At 48.2% G+C, this 20,740-nt stretch overlaps 1 protein-coding gene and 1 pseudogene across 7 annotated transcripts in view; both read right to left on the bottom strand.

Moving 5' to 3' along the window:
• Positions 1–20,740, bottom strand: part of epha5 (EPH receptor A5) — a 313,137-nt gene that overhangs the window by 273,447 nt on the left and 18,950 nt on the right. For all 7 annotated transcript variants that reach the window (XR_004411473.1, XM_033018418.1, XM_033018421.1 and 4 more), the window contains exon 2: positions 15,052–15,116. Coding sequence is in view for 6 of the 7 variants with exons in the window: in XM_033018418.1 (XP_032874309.1) it covers positions 15,052–15,116 (65 nt within the window). In the remaining variant the exon portion in view is untranslated. The remainder of the gene's footprint in view (positions 1–15,051; positions 15,117–20,740) is intronic.
• On the bottom strand, positions 8,409–8,576 carry LOC116971663 (annotated as a pseudogene).

Below are 20,740 nucleotides of genomic sequence, written 5' to 3'. Positions count from 1 at the left end.
TCCTCTCTTTCTCCACCTCTCTTTCTCTCCCTCCCACCTCACTCTCATCCCTTTCTCTCTTCCGCTCTCTCTCCTCTCAACCCCCCTCTCTCTCCCCCCTCCCCCTCTCTCGCCTCTGCCCTGTCTCACCCCTCTCACTCTCTCCCCTTCCCTCTCTCTTCTCTCTCCCCCTCTCTCTCTCTCCCCTCTTTTTCTCTCCCCTCTCTCTCTCCTCTCTTCCCCTCTCTCCCCTCTCTCTCTCCCTCTCTCTCTCTTCCCCCTCTCTCCCTCCCACCTCACTCTCCCCCTCTCTCTCGTCCCCTCTCTCTCTCTCCCCCCTCTCCCCTCTCTCCCTTCCAATTCCCCTAACTCTCTCTCCCCTCTCTTTCCCTTAAATATCTCTGCCCCCCTCTCGCTCCCCCCTCTCTCCTCTCTTCCCCTCTCTCTCCCCCCCTCTCTCTCTCCCTCTCTCTCTTCCCCCTCTCCCCCTCTCCCTCCCACCTCACTCTCCCCCTCTCTCGCGTCCCTCTCTCCTCTCTCTCTCATCCTCTCCCCCTCTCCCCTCTCGTTCCACTAACTCTCTCTCCCCTCTCTTTCCCTAACTCTTCTCTCTCCCCACTCTCGTCTCTCACCCCTCATCTTCTTCTCTCATCTTCCCCTCTTCTACTCTCCCTCCATCTCGTCCCCCTCTCTTCTCCCCCCCTCTCTCTCTCTTTCCCTCCTCCTCTATCTCGTCCTCTGCATCTCCCTATCTCATAGCACACTCTCCCCTCGTCTCTCTGTCTCCTCTCACCTCCTCTCTCATTCCCCACCCTCTCTCTCTCATCTCTCTCTATTCCCTCTCTCCCCCGATTTGTCCCCCCCACCTCAACTCTCCCCCTGGCATCTCTCCCCTATCTCTTTCTCTTGCCCCCGCCATCTCTCTATCTTTTCCCTGTGCTCCCTCTCTCTTCTCTTCCCCCTCTCGCATCTTCCACCCTCTCTCTCTCCCATTCTCTCTCCCTCCTCACACCCCTCTCTCTCTTCCTCCCTCTTTCTTCCCTCTCACCCCTCTCTCTTCCCTCTCTCTCTCTTCCCTCCCTCTCCCACCTCACTCTCCCCCCTCTCTCTCTTCTCTCTCTCCATTCACGCCCCCTCTGTGTCTCCCCTCTCTCTCCTCTCATCCCCCTCTCTCTACCCCCACTGTCTCCCTGTCTCCTCCCCCCCTCTCTCTCTCTCCACCTCCCTTTGAGAGTCTGTCCCTTCGGCACAGAGACTCCTGCGGAAGCGGAGCTTCCGACGGCTCCGCGGCCAGGGACACTCGCACTGTCCGGAGCGCTCCATGGCCAGAGCTGCAGCGAGCGACTCGCTAGCCGCGCAAACACTCGACAGCGCCGCAAACTCACCAGTCCCGGCTCCCCGCATCTGTTCCCGCCACTGGTTCTGCTTCCATTCATCCCGCAGCCCCGGCTCTCCAACACCAGCGGACCATGCAGTTTATCCGAGTTTTGAAATTTTCGTTGATCACAAAATTTCTCACCACTGAGCGTGAGAAATGTCTGATGAGCGTGAGGGCGTGAGAGTTTGCTTGAGGGCGTGAGTCTCACGCTCAAAGCGTGAGAGTTGGCAGCCCTGGTTTAAACCAACATCTGCAGTTCCTTCCGACACAATTGGAGAAGATTGCGAAACAGCGTGCCCTGGAGTGGAGCCAGTATTCTCAGACAGCAGCTTTTCATTATCACATTGAACTGTGTGTCCACCCTCTTATTCCATCCAGCTTCATTGTTTAATGTGACCGACAGCTCTTTCTTTAACCTAACTGTAATTCCTGGACCACAGAGGCCGATCGATTTCTAATTAGCACAATTAAACACTGCGATCAATCAAGTGAAATACCTCACTGTATCAAGAGTCAAGAGTCTCTCTGGGACACAGTAGATGTCCCAGATAGAACAATGAAATTCTTACTTGCAGCAGCAGAACAGAATATGTAAACATAGTTCACTGTAAACAATATAATCAATGAGAAATAACAATGCACCCTGTCATGTCAACCTTGTCGTGGTCGGGGAGCTTGTGTGTCTCAGTGACCCCTAGAGCTATGCCAGTGGGAGATTCATCTCCTGTTAGGGTCTCCCATGCTGGGCAGGTCGAAGGGTAGAGGCGAGACGAAGAGCAACCCACTGGTCCTCCAGGTTGGAGGTTGAGCACAGGGCTAACAACCCTGTCTCGTAAAACAAATATGTTACGGAAACAGCAACTGAAGGAATCAACAAGGAGTGGAGGACCTTCCTTGCTGCCCTACATGCCAGGAGCATAATAGGCAGTAAGTAAGTAACTGTCGTGTGAGCTGGATCCTACAACAAGCTGTCTGCGTAAACATAACATTCCTCTAGCCACAGGTGTCAGAGGTTATGGGGAGAAGGCAGGAGAATGGGGTTAGGAGGGAGAGATAGATCAGCCATGACTGAATAGCAGAGTAGACTTGATGGGGCCGAATGGCCTAATTCTACTCCAATTCCTTAGGACATTACCATGACAATATCTATGTGCTTACACTATGTGTAGTGATACTGTCTTAGTTTAGTTTTGAGATGCAGCGCGGAAACAGGCCCTTCAGCCCTCCAAGTCCGCACCGACCTGCGATCCCCACACATGAATACTATCTTACTCACACTAGGGACAATTTTACACATACGCCAAGCTAAATAACCTACCAACCTGTACGTCTTTGGAGGAAACCAAAGATTTTGCAGAAAACCCAAGTTGTCAGGGGGAGAATGTAAAACTCAGTGCAGACGGCACCTGTGGTCGGGATCAAACCCGGAACTCTGGCGCTGCAAGCGCTGTACAACAGCAACTCTACCGCTGCACCCAGGGCCGGATTTACGTATAAGCTAGACAAGCTTAAGCTTAGGGCCTCGAGATCTAGGGGGGCCCACTAACCTCTAGTCGTGGGGGTGGGGGGTTGGGAGGGGGGGGGTCTCACAAGTGAAATAGCTAAGGGCCTCTCTTCATCTAAATCCGGCCCTGGCTGCACCTCTGTACCTAGGTGAGTATAAAGCACCATTGTAATCACTGTAACCACAGAAATAGCCTGGAAAACCTCCCCGTTGTGTGTGATTTCATTGAGAACTGTTCACTAGCAACATACTGCCCTGTAAACCTGCAGTTATGTGCAATTTGCAAATGAAAAATCGACGCTAATGTATGCTGTTTCTAGTCTTAAGCCTCTACTTAATCTTGCATGTGCCTTCACGGAATCAGTTTGTTGGTGTATTTGGCCCAGTAAAAATGAGATGCAATTACCAGTAATACTACTGTAGCAGCAGTTAGAATCACACATTATCTGTCTCACTCAGGCTCGCTGCTTTATTAGCGTCTCTAAGATGGAACACTTCCATGGCTGACGGTCGCAACCAGCAAGGCAGAGCCGCCCATCTGTCACAAACCAACAACGTGCCGTTATCATGAAACTTACTGCTGCTCAAACGGTAAATCTGCACAAATCTTCCGTCGGGCTCGGACAGAAACCCAATCTGAAGTCTCCCTCATGTTGCCGTTTGCCCGAAGCCACGGAAACCGTCCGTGAGTTAAGGGCCTGTCCCACTTGGCCGTCATTTACGCGACAGGCCGGTAGTGACTGACGCGCGACGGTCGCGCACATCATCATGCGCCCGCACAGCCGTCTGGAGCGTGTGACGTCATTTGAAGATGGACACAAAATGCAGGAGCAACTCAGCGGGACCGGCAGCATCTCTGGAGAGAAGGAATGGGTGATGTTTCGGGTCGAGACCCTTCTTCAGTCTGCGGTGGGGTGGGGGAGGGGGTGGGAGTGGGGTTGAGGTGGGAGTGGGGTTGGGGGTGGGAGTGGGAGTGGGGTTGGGGGTGGGATTGGGAGTGGGGTGGGGTGGAGGTGAGGTGGGAGTGGGGTTGGGGGTGGGGTGAGATTTCATAATTAAAACGTGGAAATTAAAATCACTCCCAGAGGCAGAGGACTGAAGGGGAGAGAGAGGGAGGGTTGGTGGTGGGAGGGGGGGGAATGAAAGCCCACAAGCGCCTGGCGGTCCAACCCTGAACACTCTGGTGATGGTGGTTAGGTGTATTGAATGCATTTTTGACATACGATATTTCCGATTTACGATGGGTGTATCAGAACGTAACCCCATCGTAAGTTGAGGAGCACCTGGTAGTAGCAGTCCCAATGTAAGTGATGTCCCGGTTAATACGGGACAGTTGGCAACCCTATCCCTACACACTAGGGCAAATTTTACAGAGACAAATTAAGTTACAAAATCACACATCTTTGGGATGTGGGAGAAAACCTGAGCAGCCGGAGGAAACTCACCTAGTCATGGGGAGAACGTACAAACTCCACACAGACAGCACCCTAGCTCAGGATCGAATCCAGGTCACTTGCTCTACCAGCTGCGCCACCGTGCTGCCCTAATTGTTAATAAATTTGTTAATAAAAATAATGGGAGAACCCAAGCTTTCATGGGGAAAACGTACAAACTCCGTACAGGCAAGCACCCATAGTCAGGATCAAACCCAGGTCTCTGGCTGCAAGGCAGCAACTCTATTGCTGCTCCACTGTGCGTTTAATAAATTATTAAATAAAATTAATAGCTTGCAGGAGGGAATGAATGTGCCCGAATCCATTTCAACAAGGAATTTGTACGAATTTTTGCTCAATCAGTTGACTAAACAAGAGCTATTGTCCGGAGATGAGATGGCAGCTCTTGACCAGTGTGGTGGACTGTTTTATACTTTAGTAGACTTTAGGAGAACTCCCCCTCCCCTCCCCTCACCCCACTCACCATCAACAACACCACAGTCACATCTGTGGAGTCGTTTAAGTTCCTTGGAACCAACATCTCCAGGGACCTTAAATGGGAGGCCACAGTCAAAAAGGCCCAACAGAGGATGTACTTCCTGCGGCAGCTGAGGAAACACAATCTGCCACAAGCAATGATGGTCCAATTCTACACGGCCATCGTAGAGTCTGTCCTCACCTTCTCCATCATGGTCTGGTCTGGCTCAGCCAACAGGCACAACATCTGGAGGCTGCAGCGAATCGTCCGATCAGCTGAGAAGGTTGTTGGCTGCAACCTTCACCCCATTGACGAACTGTACACTGCAAGGGCCAGGAAGCGAGCGGGTAAGATCATCTCTGACTCATCTCACTCTGGCCACAAACTCTTTGAATCACTTCCCTCTGGAAGTCTACTCCGGACTGTCAAAGCAGCCATGGCCAGACATAAAAACAGCTTTTTTTCCACGAGTAGTAGCTCTACTCAATAACCAAAAGTCTGCAGCCTCCTTTTGCTCTGGTATTTTATTTCATTCACATGTTTAAACTATAATGTTTTATTCTTAATGGTTAATGTTTTATGTGTCATTCTTAATTGTTACTGTATGTCGTGTTGTTACCTGCGAGCGGAGCACCAAGGCAAATTCCTTGTATGTGAATATACTTGGCCAATAAACTTATTCATTTATGGTCAACCAGGAGATTTTCGTAAGACATCCTTTTGACAAACATCTCTTCCACTCAGCTAATACTTAGAAAACATTCCTTTAGTCCAACTTGTCCATGCTGACCAAGATGACCCATCCAAAATAGTTGCATTTCTCCCATGTTTGGCTGGGATATCCCTCTAAACCTTTCCTATCCAAATGTATTTAATAAATGTACATCTCAACTGCTTCCTCCAGCAGCCCATTGCACCACCCTCTGTGTGAGAGATGCTGCCTGACTGGCTGAGTTACTCCAGCACTTTGTTTCTTTTTCTGCAGCAACTGCAGTTCCTTGTTTCGAAAATGATTAGCCAGCTCTTGAGCGTCGTGGAATCATGCCATACGGAAACAGGCTCTTCAGCCCACCGTGTCTGTGCTAACCGTCAAAGACGCATTTACCTATTGGAAGCTCCCGGTGGAGTGAATGACCATCCATATTATAACATTGGACAACAGTCTCCTCTTGAACATCAAAAAAACTAAGGAGCTGATCGTGGACTTTAGGAGGGCACATCATCCGAGGACGTACACACCATTGAGGATAAATGGGGATACTGTGGATAGGGTGAGCTGTTTTAAATATCTGGGAGTCCACATCTCCGAGGATATGACATGGACATCACACGCCGCAGCACTCGTGAGTAAGGCAAGGCAGCGCCTTTACAACCTCAGGCAATTGAGGAAATTCAGAGTGTCTCCGAGGATCCTCCAGTGCTTCTACTCAGCGGCTGTGGAAAGCATCTTGTCCGGAAATATTACAATCTGGTTTGGGAATTGCTCTGCCCAGGACAAGAAGGCTCTGCAGAGAGTAGTGCGTTCGGCCAAACGCACTATGGGAACTTCACCCGCCCCCCTGCAGGAACTATACATCAGGAGGTGCAACTCCAGAGCCAATAAGATAATGGGAGACCCCTTCCACCCCTGCAACGGACTGTTCCAGCTGCTATGTTCAGGCAAACGCCTCCGTTGCCATGCGGTGAGAACGGAGAGGTTGAGAAGGAGTTTCTTCCCAGAGGCCATTAGGACTGCAAACTCCTATCTCACCAGGGACTAACTTTTACTGTACCACTCTACTGCTTTTTTAAAAATTGCTCTTTTCCCTTTTTCCTTCAGCCCACAATATTTAATATGGTAAAGAATATGTGATTCTGTTCCATTCTGTTTGTAGTTTGGTTGGTTGTTTGTTTGTTTGTCTTTTTGCACAAAGTCCGCGAGCATTGCCACTTTTCATTTCACTGCACATCTCGTATGTGTATTTGACGAATAAACTTGACTTGACTTGACATTGGGACTAATGCAGCAGCTCAGTCTGAAGAAGGGTCTCGACCAGAAACATCACCCACTCCTCTCCAGAGATGCTGTCTGTCCTGCTGAATTATTCCACCATTTTGTGTCTATCTCCGGTGTAAACCCGAATCATGGGATATGGGAGAAAGCAGGAACAGGGTACTGATTTAGGATGATCAGCCATGATCATATTGAATGGCGGTGCAGGCTCGAAGGGCCGAAGGGCCTACTCCTGCACCTATTTTCTATGTTTCTATGTTTCTCCGCACTTCCATCCCACACAGTATCCAATCTTTAGCCTTTCAAACAGTCCAATGCCTTTGCCGCAAATCACTTCTTATTTGTGAAATATTAAATGTGGATGCACACATCTTCAGAAAGCCACTGGATTACCTCAAGCAATAAAAAAACAAAATCTAATTTTATTACCTGGGCTATCTATGTTTTGGATTAACGATGCAACACTCGTTCTCAAAAGAATTATATGTGCTGAACTTTATGTAAAAAATGTTTGGTTCACTGGGCACTGCACTGAAATGTACAGCAATATCAGATGCTGAATTGAATCGGTCTTCTGAACTATATATCATGACACAAACCATTGGTACCAGGAGGAACTAATTGCAAATGGGAACCGTGTAAAATCAATTTATGACCAGCATGCATTAAATTGCACAAGCTACAAAGCACACTTCTCTCAATCATCTCTCTCAGGTTTATGAAATGGGTTCAGTCTCAATTCTATATTGAGTGAGTCTGATCTGCATCACTACACAACCTCTTTCTCTGCCTTATGCATTCTGTGCACCATCATAGTACATCGCATCTCTGCTCATCCTGAATAGAGTTTGGATAGACTTGGATCGCTTTCTCCGGAACGTCAGTGGTCGAGGGGAGACTTGATGGGTGTACAAAAATGATGAGAAGCATAGATAGGGTAGACATTCAGAACCTTTGTCCCAGAGTGGTATAGTTATATTGAGAGGGGGAAAGTTTAATGGAGAGGTGCGGGGGCATGCAGGGGGTGGCGGGAGCCTGGCGCACACTTGCCGGTGGTGGTGGTGGAAGCGGACACGATAGCGGTGTTTAAGAGGCTTTTGGCTCGGCACATGGAAGTGATGGGAAAAGAGGGATATCGTCCATGTGCAGGCAGATGAGACCAGTTTAACGTGGCATCATGTTCAGCACAGACATTGTGGGCCGAAGGGTCCATTCCTGTGCTATACTGTTTTATGTTCCATGTAATAAGATCGTTTACGAATGGGGATTCAGTTTACTCGCGCATTCCACTTCCAAAACTTTGGCAAAAATGATATGTTAGTTCAAATATTATGGAGGGCAGTGCGAGGAGAAGCAGGGCGGTGAAGACAGGGGTATAGTTTAGTTTAGTTTAAATATACAGCGTGGAAACAGGCCCTTCGGCCCACCGAGTCCACACCGACCAGCGATCCCCGCACATTAACGCTACCCTACACACACGAGGAACAATTTTTGCATTTTATAACAAGCCAATTAACCTGCATACCTGTACGGCCGTGGAGTGTGGGAGGAAACCGAAGATATTGAAGAAAGCCCACACGGTCACGGGGAGAACGTACAAACTCCGTACAGACAGCACCCGTAGTCGGGATCCATCCGTAAGCAGCGTATGGCAGCAACTCAACCGCTGTGTCACCGTACCACCCTTAAAGTGGACAGAGCAAGCCCCTATTCCACCCCACTTTCAAAAATCAATATATGGTGCCCAGATAAGGGACGTATCAGATATTAAACTGATAAGAACAGTTTATCGGCGAGCCCCCAGAGAGAATGAAATATATGACGATGAGAACATTAACAGTGATTTGTACACATTAAGGTCTGCACAAAGAATGCCTGAAGAAATCAGGAGCGCAGCTTGTATTTTGTAGATGATGGCCCTCCTGCTGTAGACTTTCTGTAATTCATGTTGAAACCATGGATTACATTAGTTTAACCAGCATTTGGAGCTTGTTTCTACATCCGCAGTTACCACCGAGGGGAGTTTTGGGGGCTAATTATTACCTGGGAAAGAATAAGGTGATCAAATTGTTTGAGGCTGCAAACGGTTATTGAAAATATTGCTATTTGAATTATAATGATGCCTATTGTTGGCCACTTGCTAATTATTTGTCCTAGATTTACATAAAATAAATGGCTTAATGTTGTGGGATTTTGACCATATGGGTAATGTAATCGACGGCCCTTCTGCAGCCTGCGGAGGTCTTTATCATTTAAATTGGGAAATCCGGCGGGAGTTGTGACGTCGGGATTGCAATTGTCAAGCGAAGCTGCTGTCACAGATTTATAACAACAATTATGACTCAATGATGAATTGGCTTTACTGGAAGAATGAAGTAGGGGGGGGGGGGGAGTAAAATCACACCATGGGTTGGGTTGGATTGAGAGCTGCTAGAGGGCTGTGATGCTCACATTAGTGCGCTCCAGGGGAGAGGCCGGGACCCGAGCTTCACGGGTCGCAGCCGAAGCCTGGCGAGTTGTCAGCCCCTGGGTCTGCGGAGCCTGCGGCTGGGGCCTGGGTCGGCGCCACGGATGCGTCAGGAGAGGACCCGGCAGGGTCGCTGGAGAGGTCGGAGCGGCGGCCGATCGTGGCGCCGACCGATGGACGAGGAAGGACACGCGGAAGTGAGGACGCCGCTGCCGAGGGAAGGAACAAAGGAGGACCCAGCGTGGGGGGACCGCCGTGGGGGACGGCGAAGAGCAATGGGGCTCGGTGTGGGGAGACCACCACACGCGAGGGGGAGGGGAGGGGGAAAACAAAGGGGGACCTGGCGCGGGATAATTTGTAACTTTGCCGGCCCCCTTTAAGTGGCGGCTATTTTCATACCTTGGGAATCCAAGCAAAGAGTATCACTGTTACTTGTTAACTTGACAATAAAATATTCATTCATTCATTCATTCAACCACGGCTACATACTTCAGCATGTGTCGGAAGGAACTGCAGATTCTAGTTTACACCGAAGACACAAAATGATGGAGGAACTCAGCGAGTCATGCAGCATCTCTGGAGAGAGGAAATGGGTGACGTTTCGGGTCGAGACCCTTCTCCAGACCCTTGTGTGTTGGAGGTCAGACGCAGGTGAATCTGACTAGTAGCTCATTCCCTGGACTTCCCATTGACTCTGGGATGAGCCCTGGCAACTGAGATCTGGGGCCCAGACCCAGTTCACACCGGGCTCCCCAGTTTGAACCAGCCTCAGCTGCTACATCCAGCACAGCCCCATTCATTTCAATGAGAGTGGTTGAACATTTTAAAAAGCTGAACTAACTTTATAACTTAATTGTACCTTTTACATAAAACATAAAACACAAAACATAAAACACAAAATGTGGTGGTGCAGAGATAGAGTTGCTGCCTTACAACGCCAGATACCTGGGTTCGAACCTGACTACTGGTGCTGTCTGTATGGCGTTTGTACATTCTTCCCGTGGGTTTTCTCCAGGTGCTCCCATTTCCTCCCACACTCCAAACGTGGGCCGCGGAACCGGGGGATTGGGTTTTGGCTAGACATGTTTCATAATGCGTAGCCTATAGTTAATGCACGCAGTGTACAAGTATCACATACGTTGCGTTCTGCATGCACGTGCGCACGTACGGAATCATAGCCACACTGCTGCCGTGCGTGGGCTGCCCAAACTCTACTTTTTGTAATTTTGGAATCCATAATTCACACTGACAGGGAGAGAGCTAGAGGTGGAGATGGTACGTAGTGCATGGGATCAAGAGGTTAACACCATCACAAAACTAATACTCAAGGGATAATTTCCATCCAGTGGATGGGGGAAATCTCGTTGAAAACCTACTGAGTAACCAAAGGCCTGGATAGAGTGAATGTGGAGATGACGTTTCCACTAGTGGGAGAGCATAGGGACAGAGGCCATAGCCTCAGATTAAAAGGACGTATATTTAGAAAGGCATGTTGGACTAGGGTAGCTGGGACATGTTGGCCAGTGTGGGCGAGTTGGGCCGCAGGGCCTGTTTCCACACTGTATCACTCTATGACTGTGAATCTGTGGAATTCCTTGCCACATACGGCGGTGGAGGACTCTGCACAGGCAGCACCCATAGTCAGGATCTATAGTCAAGTCTCTGGTGCTCTATGCAGCAGCTCTCTACCACTATACCACTGTGCCACCATATCCTCCAGCTCTTTGTGTTTAGATTTGAATCATACCTTTTCTATTGCATTGATCACAAACAGAAAAGGCACAAAAGCAAATGAAGTTAGACAAAAATGCTGAGTCTGAAGAAGGGTTCGACATGAAATGTCACCTATTCCTTCGCTCCATAGATGCTGCCTCACCCGCTGAGTCTCTGTAGCATTTTTGTCTACCTTCGATTTTTCCAGCATCTACAGTTCTTTCTTGAACAAAGCAATGGAAGTTGATCGACGTATTTACGCATTTCAAAGAATGGACCCGCATCCAATGACACTAACTTCTTAGAAACATAGAAAGTAGGTGCAGGAGTAGGCTGTTCGGCCCTTTGAGCCAGCACAGCCAATTCAATATGATCATGGCTGATCATCCAGAGTCAGTACCCCGTTCCTGCTTGCCCACTGAATCATCTTGCCTTCTGCATTCTTGCAAGAGAAAAATAACGACATTTCGGGTACTGAAGCAAATGAAGGACATGTCAAGAATGTGTCAACTATGTCAAGAATATCATGATATCAGCAATACATGAACCACACACAAACAAGAGGGATTTCTAAAGGTCTTTGAGCCTTCAGGTCTGGGTTTGTGCTCAATTTAAAGCTTTTTTCCAAAGTCACATTATCAAAGGAACCCTGGCTATGCTTAAAGGCTGAAAATGTTTGCTTCTTTGTGAGATCTAAAACATTCCTCTCCAAATAAAAATCATCACATCAAATGCAATAACTGAAAAATGAAATACGGAATGGAATATGATCTTTATTTATTATTGCAAATGGGATTTATAGTTATACTTTACAGTTTGTCCACCTCAGAATTTGCCCGCACCTGGAATATTAATAGGTTGAGAAAAGAAGCAATTGTATCCAAATTCAATCTCACTTCCCCACCAGTGGCATCTGAATCCTCCTGACACCTGTCATTGCAAATCATGCGTTTTTACATTTTAAATCATTATTATTGTTACCGATAAATGACACTTCTTTTGTACAGCAACTAGATCAGCAGTCTTTAAAATAAGCATTTCAATATAAAAATTCCTTGCTTGCTATTCATCTACCAGAATAGACAAAGGACTGTTATGAAGTGATGGAGCAGCAATTTAACAATGGCACAAATCGTGAATTGCTGCAGCCTATTTGATTGATCGATTGATGGATTGAAATGAAAGACGGCACGGTGAGGTGGCGGTAGAGTTGCTGCCTTAGAGGGCCAGAGTCCCGGGTTCGATCCTGGCCACGGGTGGTGTCCGTACAGAGTTTATACGTTCTCCTAGTGACCTATGTGGGCTTCCTCCCACATTCCAAAGATGTACAGGTTTGTCGGTTAACTGGCTTTTTTGGCTTTGGTAAAATTGGAAATTGTCCCCGGCATGTGTAGGATTGTGCTGGTGTAACGGGTTATTGCTGGTCGGCGCGGACCCGTGGTCCAAAGGGCCAGTTTCCGCGCTGTGTCTCTTGTCTGAAGAAAGATTCTGCATGGAAATGGGCTCCTCGAGCCATCAAATTCACACTGACCATCGATCACCCATTCACAATGGTTCAGTTTTAGTTAAGTTTGGAGATACAATGTGGAAGCAGGCCTTTCTGACCACCGAGTCCGCACAGACCAGCGATCCCCGCACATTAACACTGTTCAACAAACATCCTACACGCACCAGGGATGATTAACGCTATCCTACACACACTAGGGACAATTTTATATTATATCCAGTCAATTAACCTACAAACCTGTACGTCTTTGGAGTGTGGGAGGAAACCGAAGGTGACGGAGTAAACCCACGTGGTCACGGAGAGAAGGTACAAACTCCGTACAGAGAGCACCCGTAGTCGGGATCGAACTGGGGTCTCTGGTGCTGCAAGCGCTGTAAGGCAGCAACTCTACCGCTGCACCACTGGGCCACCCTATCACTAGCTCTATGTGATCCCACATTTGCATCCATTCTCCTGCACAATAGGGGCAATTTACAGCGGCCAATTAACCCACATGCCCAAATGCCATTCGGGATATGGGGGGAAACCAGAGAACCCAGAGGAAACCCACGCGGTCACTTGGTGACTACACAAACTCAACACAGACAGCGCTCAAGGTCAGGATCTGTGGGGCACTAGTTCAACCAGCTATGCCACTGGGCCTCCCACACACCACTGTGCCAGCCTCATTGCTATTATTAGCTAAATCAATATTAATATTCATAATCAAGATTAAAGCTACAATAAGGTCATAAGGTCAAAAGTGATAAGAGGAGAATGAGGACATTCAACCCATCAAGTCCACTCCACCATTCAATCATGGCTGATCTATCTCTCCCTCCTAAACCCCATGCTCCTAAAGCCTTCTCCCCCATAGCCTCTGACACCCGTACTAATCAAGAAAATCAACAAAAACAAAATTAATTTATTTAGCGCCTTTAATGAAGTAAAATGCACATGAGAGGACTAAGTTCTGAGAGCCATTATTACCAGATAGGTGACAACTTATTGCTCAGAAAGATAGGTTTTAAACACCACCTGATCGAGGAGAGACAGGATTGAGAGTGAAGGGGCCATTGAGAGTGAGGTGGACTGTCGGGAGTGTAGGGGGACCCGTGCTGCCGAGAGCTACCTGGTGGGGGGGGGGCGGGGGGGCGACGAGAACGAAAGGGGGGTCCCAGTGGGGGGGGGGGGGGCACCTAGAACGGAGAGGGGGCCCAGCAGGGGGCCACCAGAACAAAGGGGTTATTCAGTGGGGGCCCACTGAGAATGAAAGGGGGATATGGCGGGGGGGCACTGAGAATGAAAGGGGGATATGACGGGGGGCCACTGAGAATGAAGGGGGGATATGGTGGGGGCCACTGAGAATGAAGGGGGGATATGACGGGGGGCCACTGAGAATGAAGGGGGGATATGACGGGGGGCCACTGAGAATGAAGGGGGGATATGACGGGGGGCCACTGAGAATGAAGGGGGGATATGACGGGGGGCCACTGAGAATGAAGGGGGGATATGACGGGGGGCCACTGAGAATGAAGGGGGGATATGACGGGGGGCCACTGAGAATGAAGGGGGGATATGGTGGGGGCCACTGAGAATGAAGGGGGGATATGACGGGGGGCCACTGAGAATGAAGGGGGGATATGACGGGGGGCCACTGAGAATGAAGGGGGGATATGGTGGGGGCCACTGAGAATGAAGGGGGGATATGACGGGGGCCACTGAGAATGAAGGGGGGATATGACGGGGGGCCACTGAGAATGAAGGGGGGATATGGTGGGGGCCACTGAGAATGAAGGGGGGATATGACGGGGGGCCACTGAGAATGAAGGGGGGATATGGTGGGGGCCACTGAGAATGAAGGGGGGATATGACGGGGGGCCACTGAGAATGAAGGGGGGATATGGCAGAGGCCGTCTGCTGCCACACGCGGCAGGAGGCAGAAGATAGGACTGATCGGCGAACTTTAGTCACTGATTATTTTTAAACTCGGGAGAGCTCTTGGGTGAACTCGCATCGTGGGACAGGCATTAAGAGTTTTGAGAGCTGAAGACATGTTCTAGGGTGGATGAGGCAAAGGACACAGAAATCAGACGGACTCTGAATGGTCGAATGGCTGGAAGGGAATATGGAGAAATAACAAGGGCAAGAGGGGCGTAGTTGGAACATTAGGATGTGAATTTAAAAAAATCAAGGGCTGTAGTGGGTCTGTGAGCCAATCGAGGTCAGTGAGCATGGTGATGCGGCGTTTTGAAGAGGTCAGAACCACTTACAGTACTTCATTCACTGCACAGGCAACCTTCCCCGTTTAGCAGCCAGGAGGCCGTATCTGCATCTTCGCTGCTTTGCTCCCCTGATGGTAACGTATTTGCTGGGGTGAAAGCTAAATCTTTAGTGTAAAAGAGTTTGGATGTTTGTACGAGCGCGCGATCCGACAGTTATTTTGCGATGCGAAAACCTAGAGCAGAACACTGCTGCTCAGGAACGGGCCATTCTTTTTTTATTCGTCGTCTGGCTTGGCATGGAATTACTCCGGGGAATTTCCAGACCTTGAAATGTGCCCTTAATGTACAGGGCTGCTAATGCAGCTTGCGAGTGAGGAATGTGTTGAAAGACTTACCCCGTTCTTCGGATAGGCTATCCATCCCAGGTCTCCCATTACAGCTCTGGAGTCCAGTAAATTCACTGCAACAGCAAACAACAAAAGCAATCAGACAGGTTCGCCTTAATCCACGGCCACAGACAAAGCCAGCTGCAGATAACTTAAGACGGCGAGAAGCAAAATAAACGCTAACATTCGGCTGAAGCAGGAGGCATCCCTCTGGTCCAGGTATTAATTTCACATTCAGGTATTAATTGCTGCGTGGTCAACCCAACACCATTACACATTTCAAAACTATTTTGATCAACAATGCATTTTAGGAAAAGAGCAAAAATAATCACATGGCATTTCCAACTTTGTCCCCCGAGAACAGTAGATTATTATTTAGACTGATATCAATATATTTTTCTCATTGCTTCGAAAGGATATGGAGATTTAAAAAAAAGATATCAGTGGAATAAAGGTGTAGGAAGGAACTGCAGATGCTGGTTTAAACCGAAGATAGACACAAAAAGCTGGAGTAACTCAGCGGGATGGGCAGCATCTCTGGAGAGAAGGAATGGGTGACGTTTAGGGTCGAGACAGTCTGAAGAAGGGTCTCGACCATAAAAGTCACCCATTCCTTCTATCCAGAGATGCTGCCTGTCCCGCTGAGTTACTCCAGCTTTTTGTGTCTATCTTCAGTGGAATAAAGGTACGGGTCAGGTCAAATCCAACTGAATGCCTGCGTTTACTATGCCTACATTCCTCTTACGTTGCAGTATCATGGCACTATTCTCGAATGACAGATTCCTTGAATGTTTTTCTTAAATTTGGTATTAGTTTAGTTTAATATAGAGATACAGCATGGAAACGGGCTCTTCGGCCCACTGAGTCCGTGCCGACCAGCAATCACCCATGTACTCACTCGTTCCATCCTATACAGTAGGGACAATTTACAGAAGCCAATTAACCTACAAACCTGTACGTCTTTGGGATGGGGGAGGAAATCGGAGCACCCGGAGAAAACCCACGCGGTCACAGGGAGAACACAGCCAGCACCTGTAGTCAGGATCGAACCTGAGTCTCTGGCATTGTAAAGCCCCTGTCCCACTTAATCCGCGAATTCAGAAGAGTGTCTTTGACCTTCAAGCTCGAGGGCACTCGCCTGAAAAACCTCGAGTGGATCGACCATCAGCGATGAAATTGCGAGCTGGGTCGGCCGACCGCACACACACAAGCACATCGCAAATGCGGGGGCCAGGGAAAGCGGGGGAGCGCTGTCTGAAATTCACACCCGCGATGAAGAGGAAGGTAAAAGACAGCTGCACAGTGTATGGTAAGTCCTTTAGAGAGCGCAGACTGGGGAGGGGGAGTTAGGGGGAGAGATAAGGGGAGAGAAGGGGAGAGAATGGGAGAGAGGGGGAGACAAGGAGAGAGAAGTGGAGAGAAGGGGAGAGAAGGGGGGGGGGGGGAGAAGGGAGGGGGGGCGAGAAGGAGTGGAAACACTTAAGAAGCTAGACAACGTTTAATAAAGTTTAGCGGGCATTTCACCTATCGGTCAGTTTTCCTTGGTCCTGAAAACTCCAGTGAGCAAATTAAAATGCCCAGTCAGCGAAGGAGATTGCCTACGGCTGCCCTCGACTGCCTGTAACTAAATAGTGACCCCACTCCACTGCACTACGAGTTCAAAACAACCATACCGACCAATTTGTCAACATGCTGAAAATTTTTCCGTGACCTAGCTGAGGCTGCGAGTATTCGGGAACCTCCCTCGAGCATGAAGGAGAGTTCCAGTGACCTTATAGGACCTCCTAGGACCACGTGTCGACCATGCTGCGAGTTTGAGTCGTGGGCAAACTCTTCTAAACTCACGGATTAGGTCGTCGCAGTGGGACAGCCCCTTTAGGCAATTGTTTCGGTGACTAGGCTGTCGCCACATGGTCGCGGGGTGACGCCTGTATGATCGTGAGTTGTCTCCTCAAGTCTCCTAAAGAGTCGTAACATCTTTCTGGTCACCGCTGGATTTTGAAATGTTCAAAACCTTTCAGCGACTGTGGGCTTGACGTAGCTTGTCTTCTCCTCTCGTAGGTGCTGTCGTAGGTTGTCGCCAGGATGATGCAGGTTGTCGCCAGGTGACATTGGTCGTCGCTGGATGCTGACTTCGGTGAATTACATTGGCGATTACCTATGTCAACCTACGTCAACCAGCGACAGGTATCGGCGACTGAATTGTCTTCAGTTGTCGCCAACAGGGTCGTTGCTCGTCATAGCTTGTCGCGGGTGGACGTAGGTTAACTTTGGTTCTCGTAGGTTGTTGCCTGTGTGGTCGTAGGTTGTTGTGGGTGAACGTCCGAATGAGTCTCCGGTTGTCGGTAGCTTGCCGTAGCTTGACGTTGACTAGGTGGTGGGTTGTCGTAGCTTGTCATAGACATTGTCGAACGGGAGGGTCCAGTCGCCGCTTTTTCGGCGACCTTCGACGTGTCAATCGCCGGCAGTCACCGAAAAAATGGCCTAAGTGGGATTTAAGTCCCTTAAGTCCCTTAAGGCAGCAGCTCTACCACTGCGCCACTGTTCTTATATTCCCCTTACATTGCAGTATCATGACACTATTTTCGAATGCAGAACACCTGTGTCTTTTCTTAAACTTACTTTTAATTATATCCTGTTTACCACATTTTGCAATGCAAACTCAATGCAGCCAATAGATTTATTTCATATCTGCAAATGTGCTATATTTTTCTCCTCAGAAAACTAGTGTGGCTCTGCATATTTCCCTTAATTAATAACACTAACTAACAGGATGAAGCAGAAAGCTGGTTTATCTTGAAATCGTTAGACATTACACAGGGGAATTGCATGGTGGCGCATCGGTAGAGTTGCTGCCTTACAGCACTTACAGTGCCAGAGAGACTGGTTCGATCCCGACTACGGGTGCTGTCTGTTTGTACGTTCACCCTGTGACCTGCATGGGTTTTCTCCGAGATCTTTGTTCTCCTCCCACAGTCCAAAGATGCACAGGTTTGTCGGTTAATTGGTTTGGTATAAGTGTAAATCATCCCCGGTGTGTGTAGGATGTTTGTAGGATAGTGTTAATGTGCGGGGATCGCTGGTCGGTTCAGGCTCAGTGAGCCAAACGGCCTGTTTCCGGGCTGTAACTCGAAACTAAACTAAATTAAATATGCAAATAACTGCACGATGCAGGAATAAATGTATTCAGCGCTCTTCTGCACTATCACACGCCATACTTTGAGAAACACTGACTCACATGCTAGTTATTAGTACATCTGCAACTGTGCAACCCTTTGTTTCACAACAGGTGCCTATGTGTGTATGAAGAGACATTCATCTCATCAGCCCACTGTAAAAACTTTAACAGCATTATAAATAAAACACAGTTACACCATGTAATAGTCTTACCATTGGGATAAGAGCATAAGAGCTCACTTCAATTATTGGTTCATTGGAGAAAGTATAAATGTATTTCAAGTACCAGTACATTTTCCCGTGTCCATATAATACTTACGAGTCAAAGTCATTGAGTGATACAGTGTGGAAACAGGTGCTTTGGCACAACCTGCCCACACCGGCCAACATGTCCCAGCTACACTTGTCCCACCGGCCTGCATTTGGTCATTATCCCTCCAAACCTGTCCTACCCATGTACCTATCTACATTGTTCTTAAACATTGCGATAGTACCAGCCTCAACTACCTCCTCAGGCAGCTTGTTCCACCCACCACCCTTTGTGTGAAAAAGTTACCCTTCACGTTCCTATTAAATCTTTTCCCCTTCATCTTAAACCTATTTGTTTAACCTATCTGGTTCTCAATTCATCTACTCTGGGCAATAGACACTTTGCATCTACCCAATCTCTTTGGTGGCACTTTCAAAGAGAGCTGCTTAGGGATACGGCATGGAAACAGACCCTTCGGCCCTCCCAGTCTATGGCACCCATCGAAAACCCGTCCACTCTAGCTCCATGTTATTCCATTCTACCATCCACTTCCTACACACTCTGGGCAGTTTAGTTTTTACAGAGACCAATTCATCTACAAGCCTGCACATCTTTAGGACGTGGGAGGAAACCGGAGACCCGGCATGGTGACGCAATGGTAGACTCGCCTCCTTACAGCGTTTGCAGCGCCGGAGACCCGGGTTCGATCCCGACTACAGGTGCTGTCTGTACGGAGTTTATACGTTCTCCCCGTGACCTGCGTGGGTTTTCTCCGAGATCTTCGGTTTCCTCCCACACTCCAAAGACGTACAGGTTTGTAGGTGAATTGACTTGGGATTGTATACTTGGTATTTCTAAGTGTTAATTGTCCCCAGTGCGTGTAGGGTAGTGTTAATGTGCGGGGATCTTTGTTCGGTGCAGACTCGGTGGGCCGAAGAGCCTGTTTCCGCGCTCTATCTCAAAACTAAACTAAACCTGGCAGAAACCCACACGGTCACCGGGAGAATGCACAAACTTCACACGGACCGCACCTGAAGTCAGGATCGAACCCTGATCTCTGCGGCTGTGAGGCAGCATCTCTACCAACATTTTAATATCAACCACAGATGGTACAATATGTACATTTATAATAATTAATGTTGGGCCATGGAACTAATAATTTGAAACTGACTACTCCAGAGTTTGCTCCTCTACTCAGGTCTTTCAATGAACATTATTTTCTTTACTAAATCATCCAGAATATTTTTAACTGCATTCAGCATGTTTTGCTTTATTATTCAGAGGGGGTGCTTTTTTTTAAACGCTATTTATACTATGCACTTCAGACAAAGGAATATTCAATATTCAATTGCCATGCAACAGAGGAGGTGATCTGATTTTTAGAAGCAGGTTTTTGGCTCTTGCCTATGATGCTAAAATCATCTCTGAAAGCTTTCTTTTTATAGTTGCCTCTAACAATCTTTCTGCTTTCCCATCAACTCTGATTGGCTTGGTGGGCAGTCTCTAATCATTTCCTGTATGATCATCTGTGCACATTTAATATTGATGACACCATATTCTTTTTCACACAAGGTCACCCATGTAGCATCACAAAGATGAAACGCCGTGCCTCAGTAAAAATTCCAGTTGCTCTCTGCTTCCCATCCTGTCGTTCTATATGCTGTTACATTACAGGATTGCAACGCTTGACACATGTTAGTCTTCAATCTTGGTGATATCCTTGAATAGTTTAGTTTAGTTTAGGGATACAGTGTGGAAACAGGCCCTTCAGCCCACCGAGTCCGCACCGACCAGCGATCCTCGCACATTAAAGGGGCTGTCCCACTTGGGCGACCTAATTGGCGAGTTTAGAAGTGTTTGATAAAATGACATGTTGAAGACCTCCTTCGACTGCAGAAGACCTCCTTTGACCTCCTCGACTATGTTGAAGACTAGCTACGACTAGCTACAACTAACTTTGGGGAAATCGGACACACAATAGTGGAGTGGGGAAACAGTGGAGAGTGAAGACGACATCCTTCGACCTCCCTACGACCTCCCTTCGACTATGATGAAGACTATCTACAACTACCTTCGATTACCTACGACTAACATGCCGACCTACTACGACTAAACCTACGAGTAAAAAAAGTATTGATTATTTCCATGGCGACCCCTTTTTTACTCGCGGGCATTTTTTTAACATATTGAAAAATACGCTGCGACCAAGCTGAGGCCTCGAATACGCAGAGACCACTCTCGAGCATGAAGGAGAGTTACGAAGACCTCCTA

The sequence above is a fragment of the Amblyraja radiata genome, chromosome 3, assembly GCF_010909765.2.
Source record: "Amblyraja radiata isolate CabotCenter1 chromosome 3, sAmbRad1.1.pri, whole genome shotgun sequence".
Classification (NCBI taxonomy): Eukaryota; Metazoa; Chordata; class Chondrichthyes; order Rajiformes; family Rajidae; genus Amblyraja; species Amblyraja radiata.
Note: the sequence above shows the minus strand (reverse complement) of the source record. Positions and strands in the feature narration are given on the sequence as shown.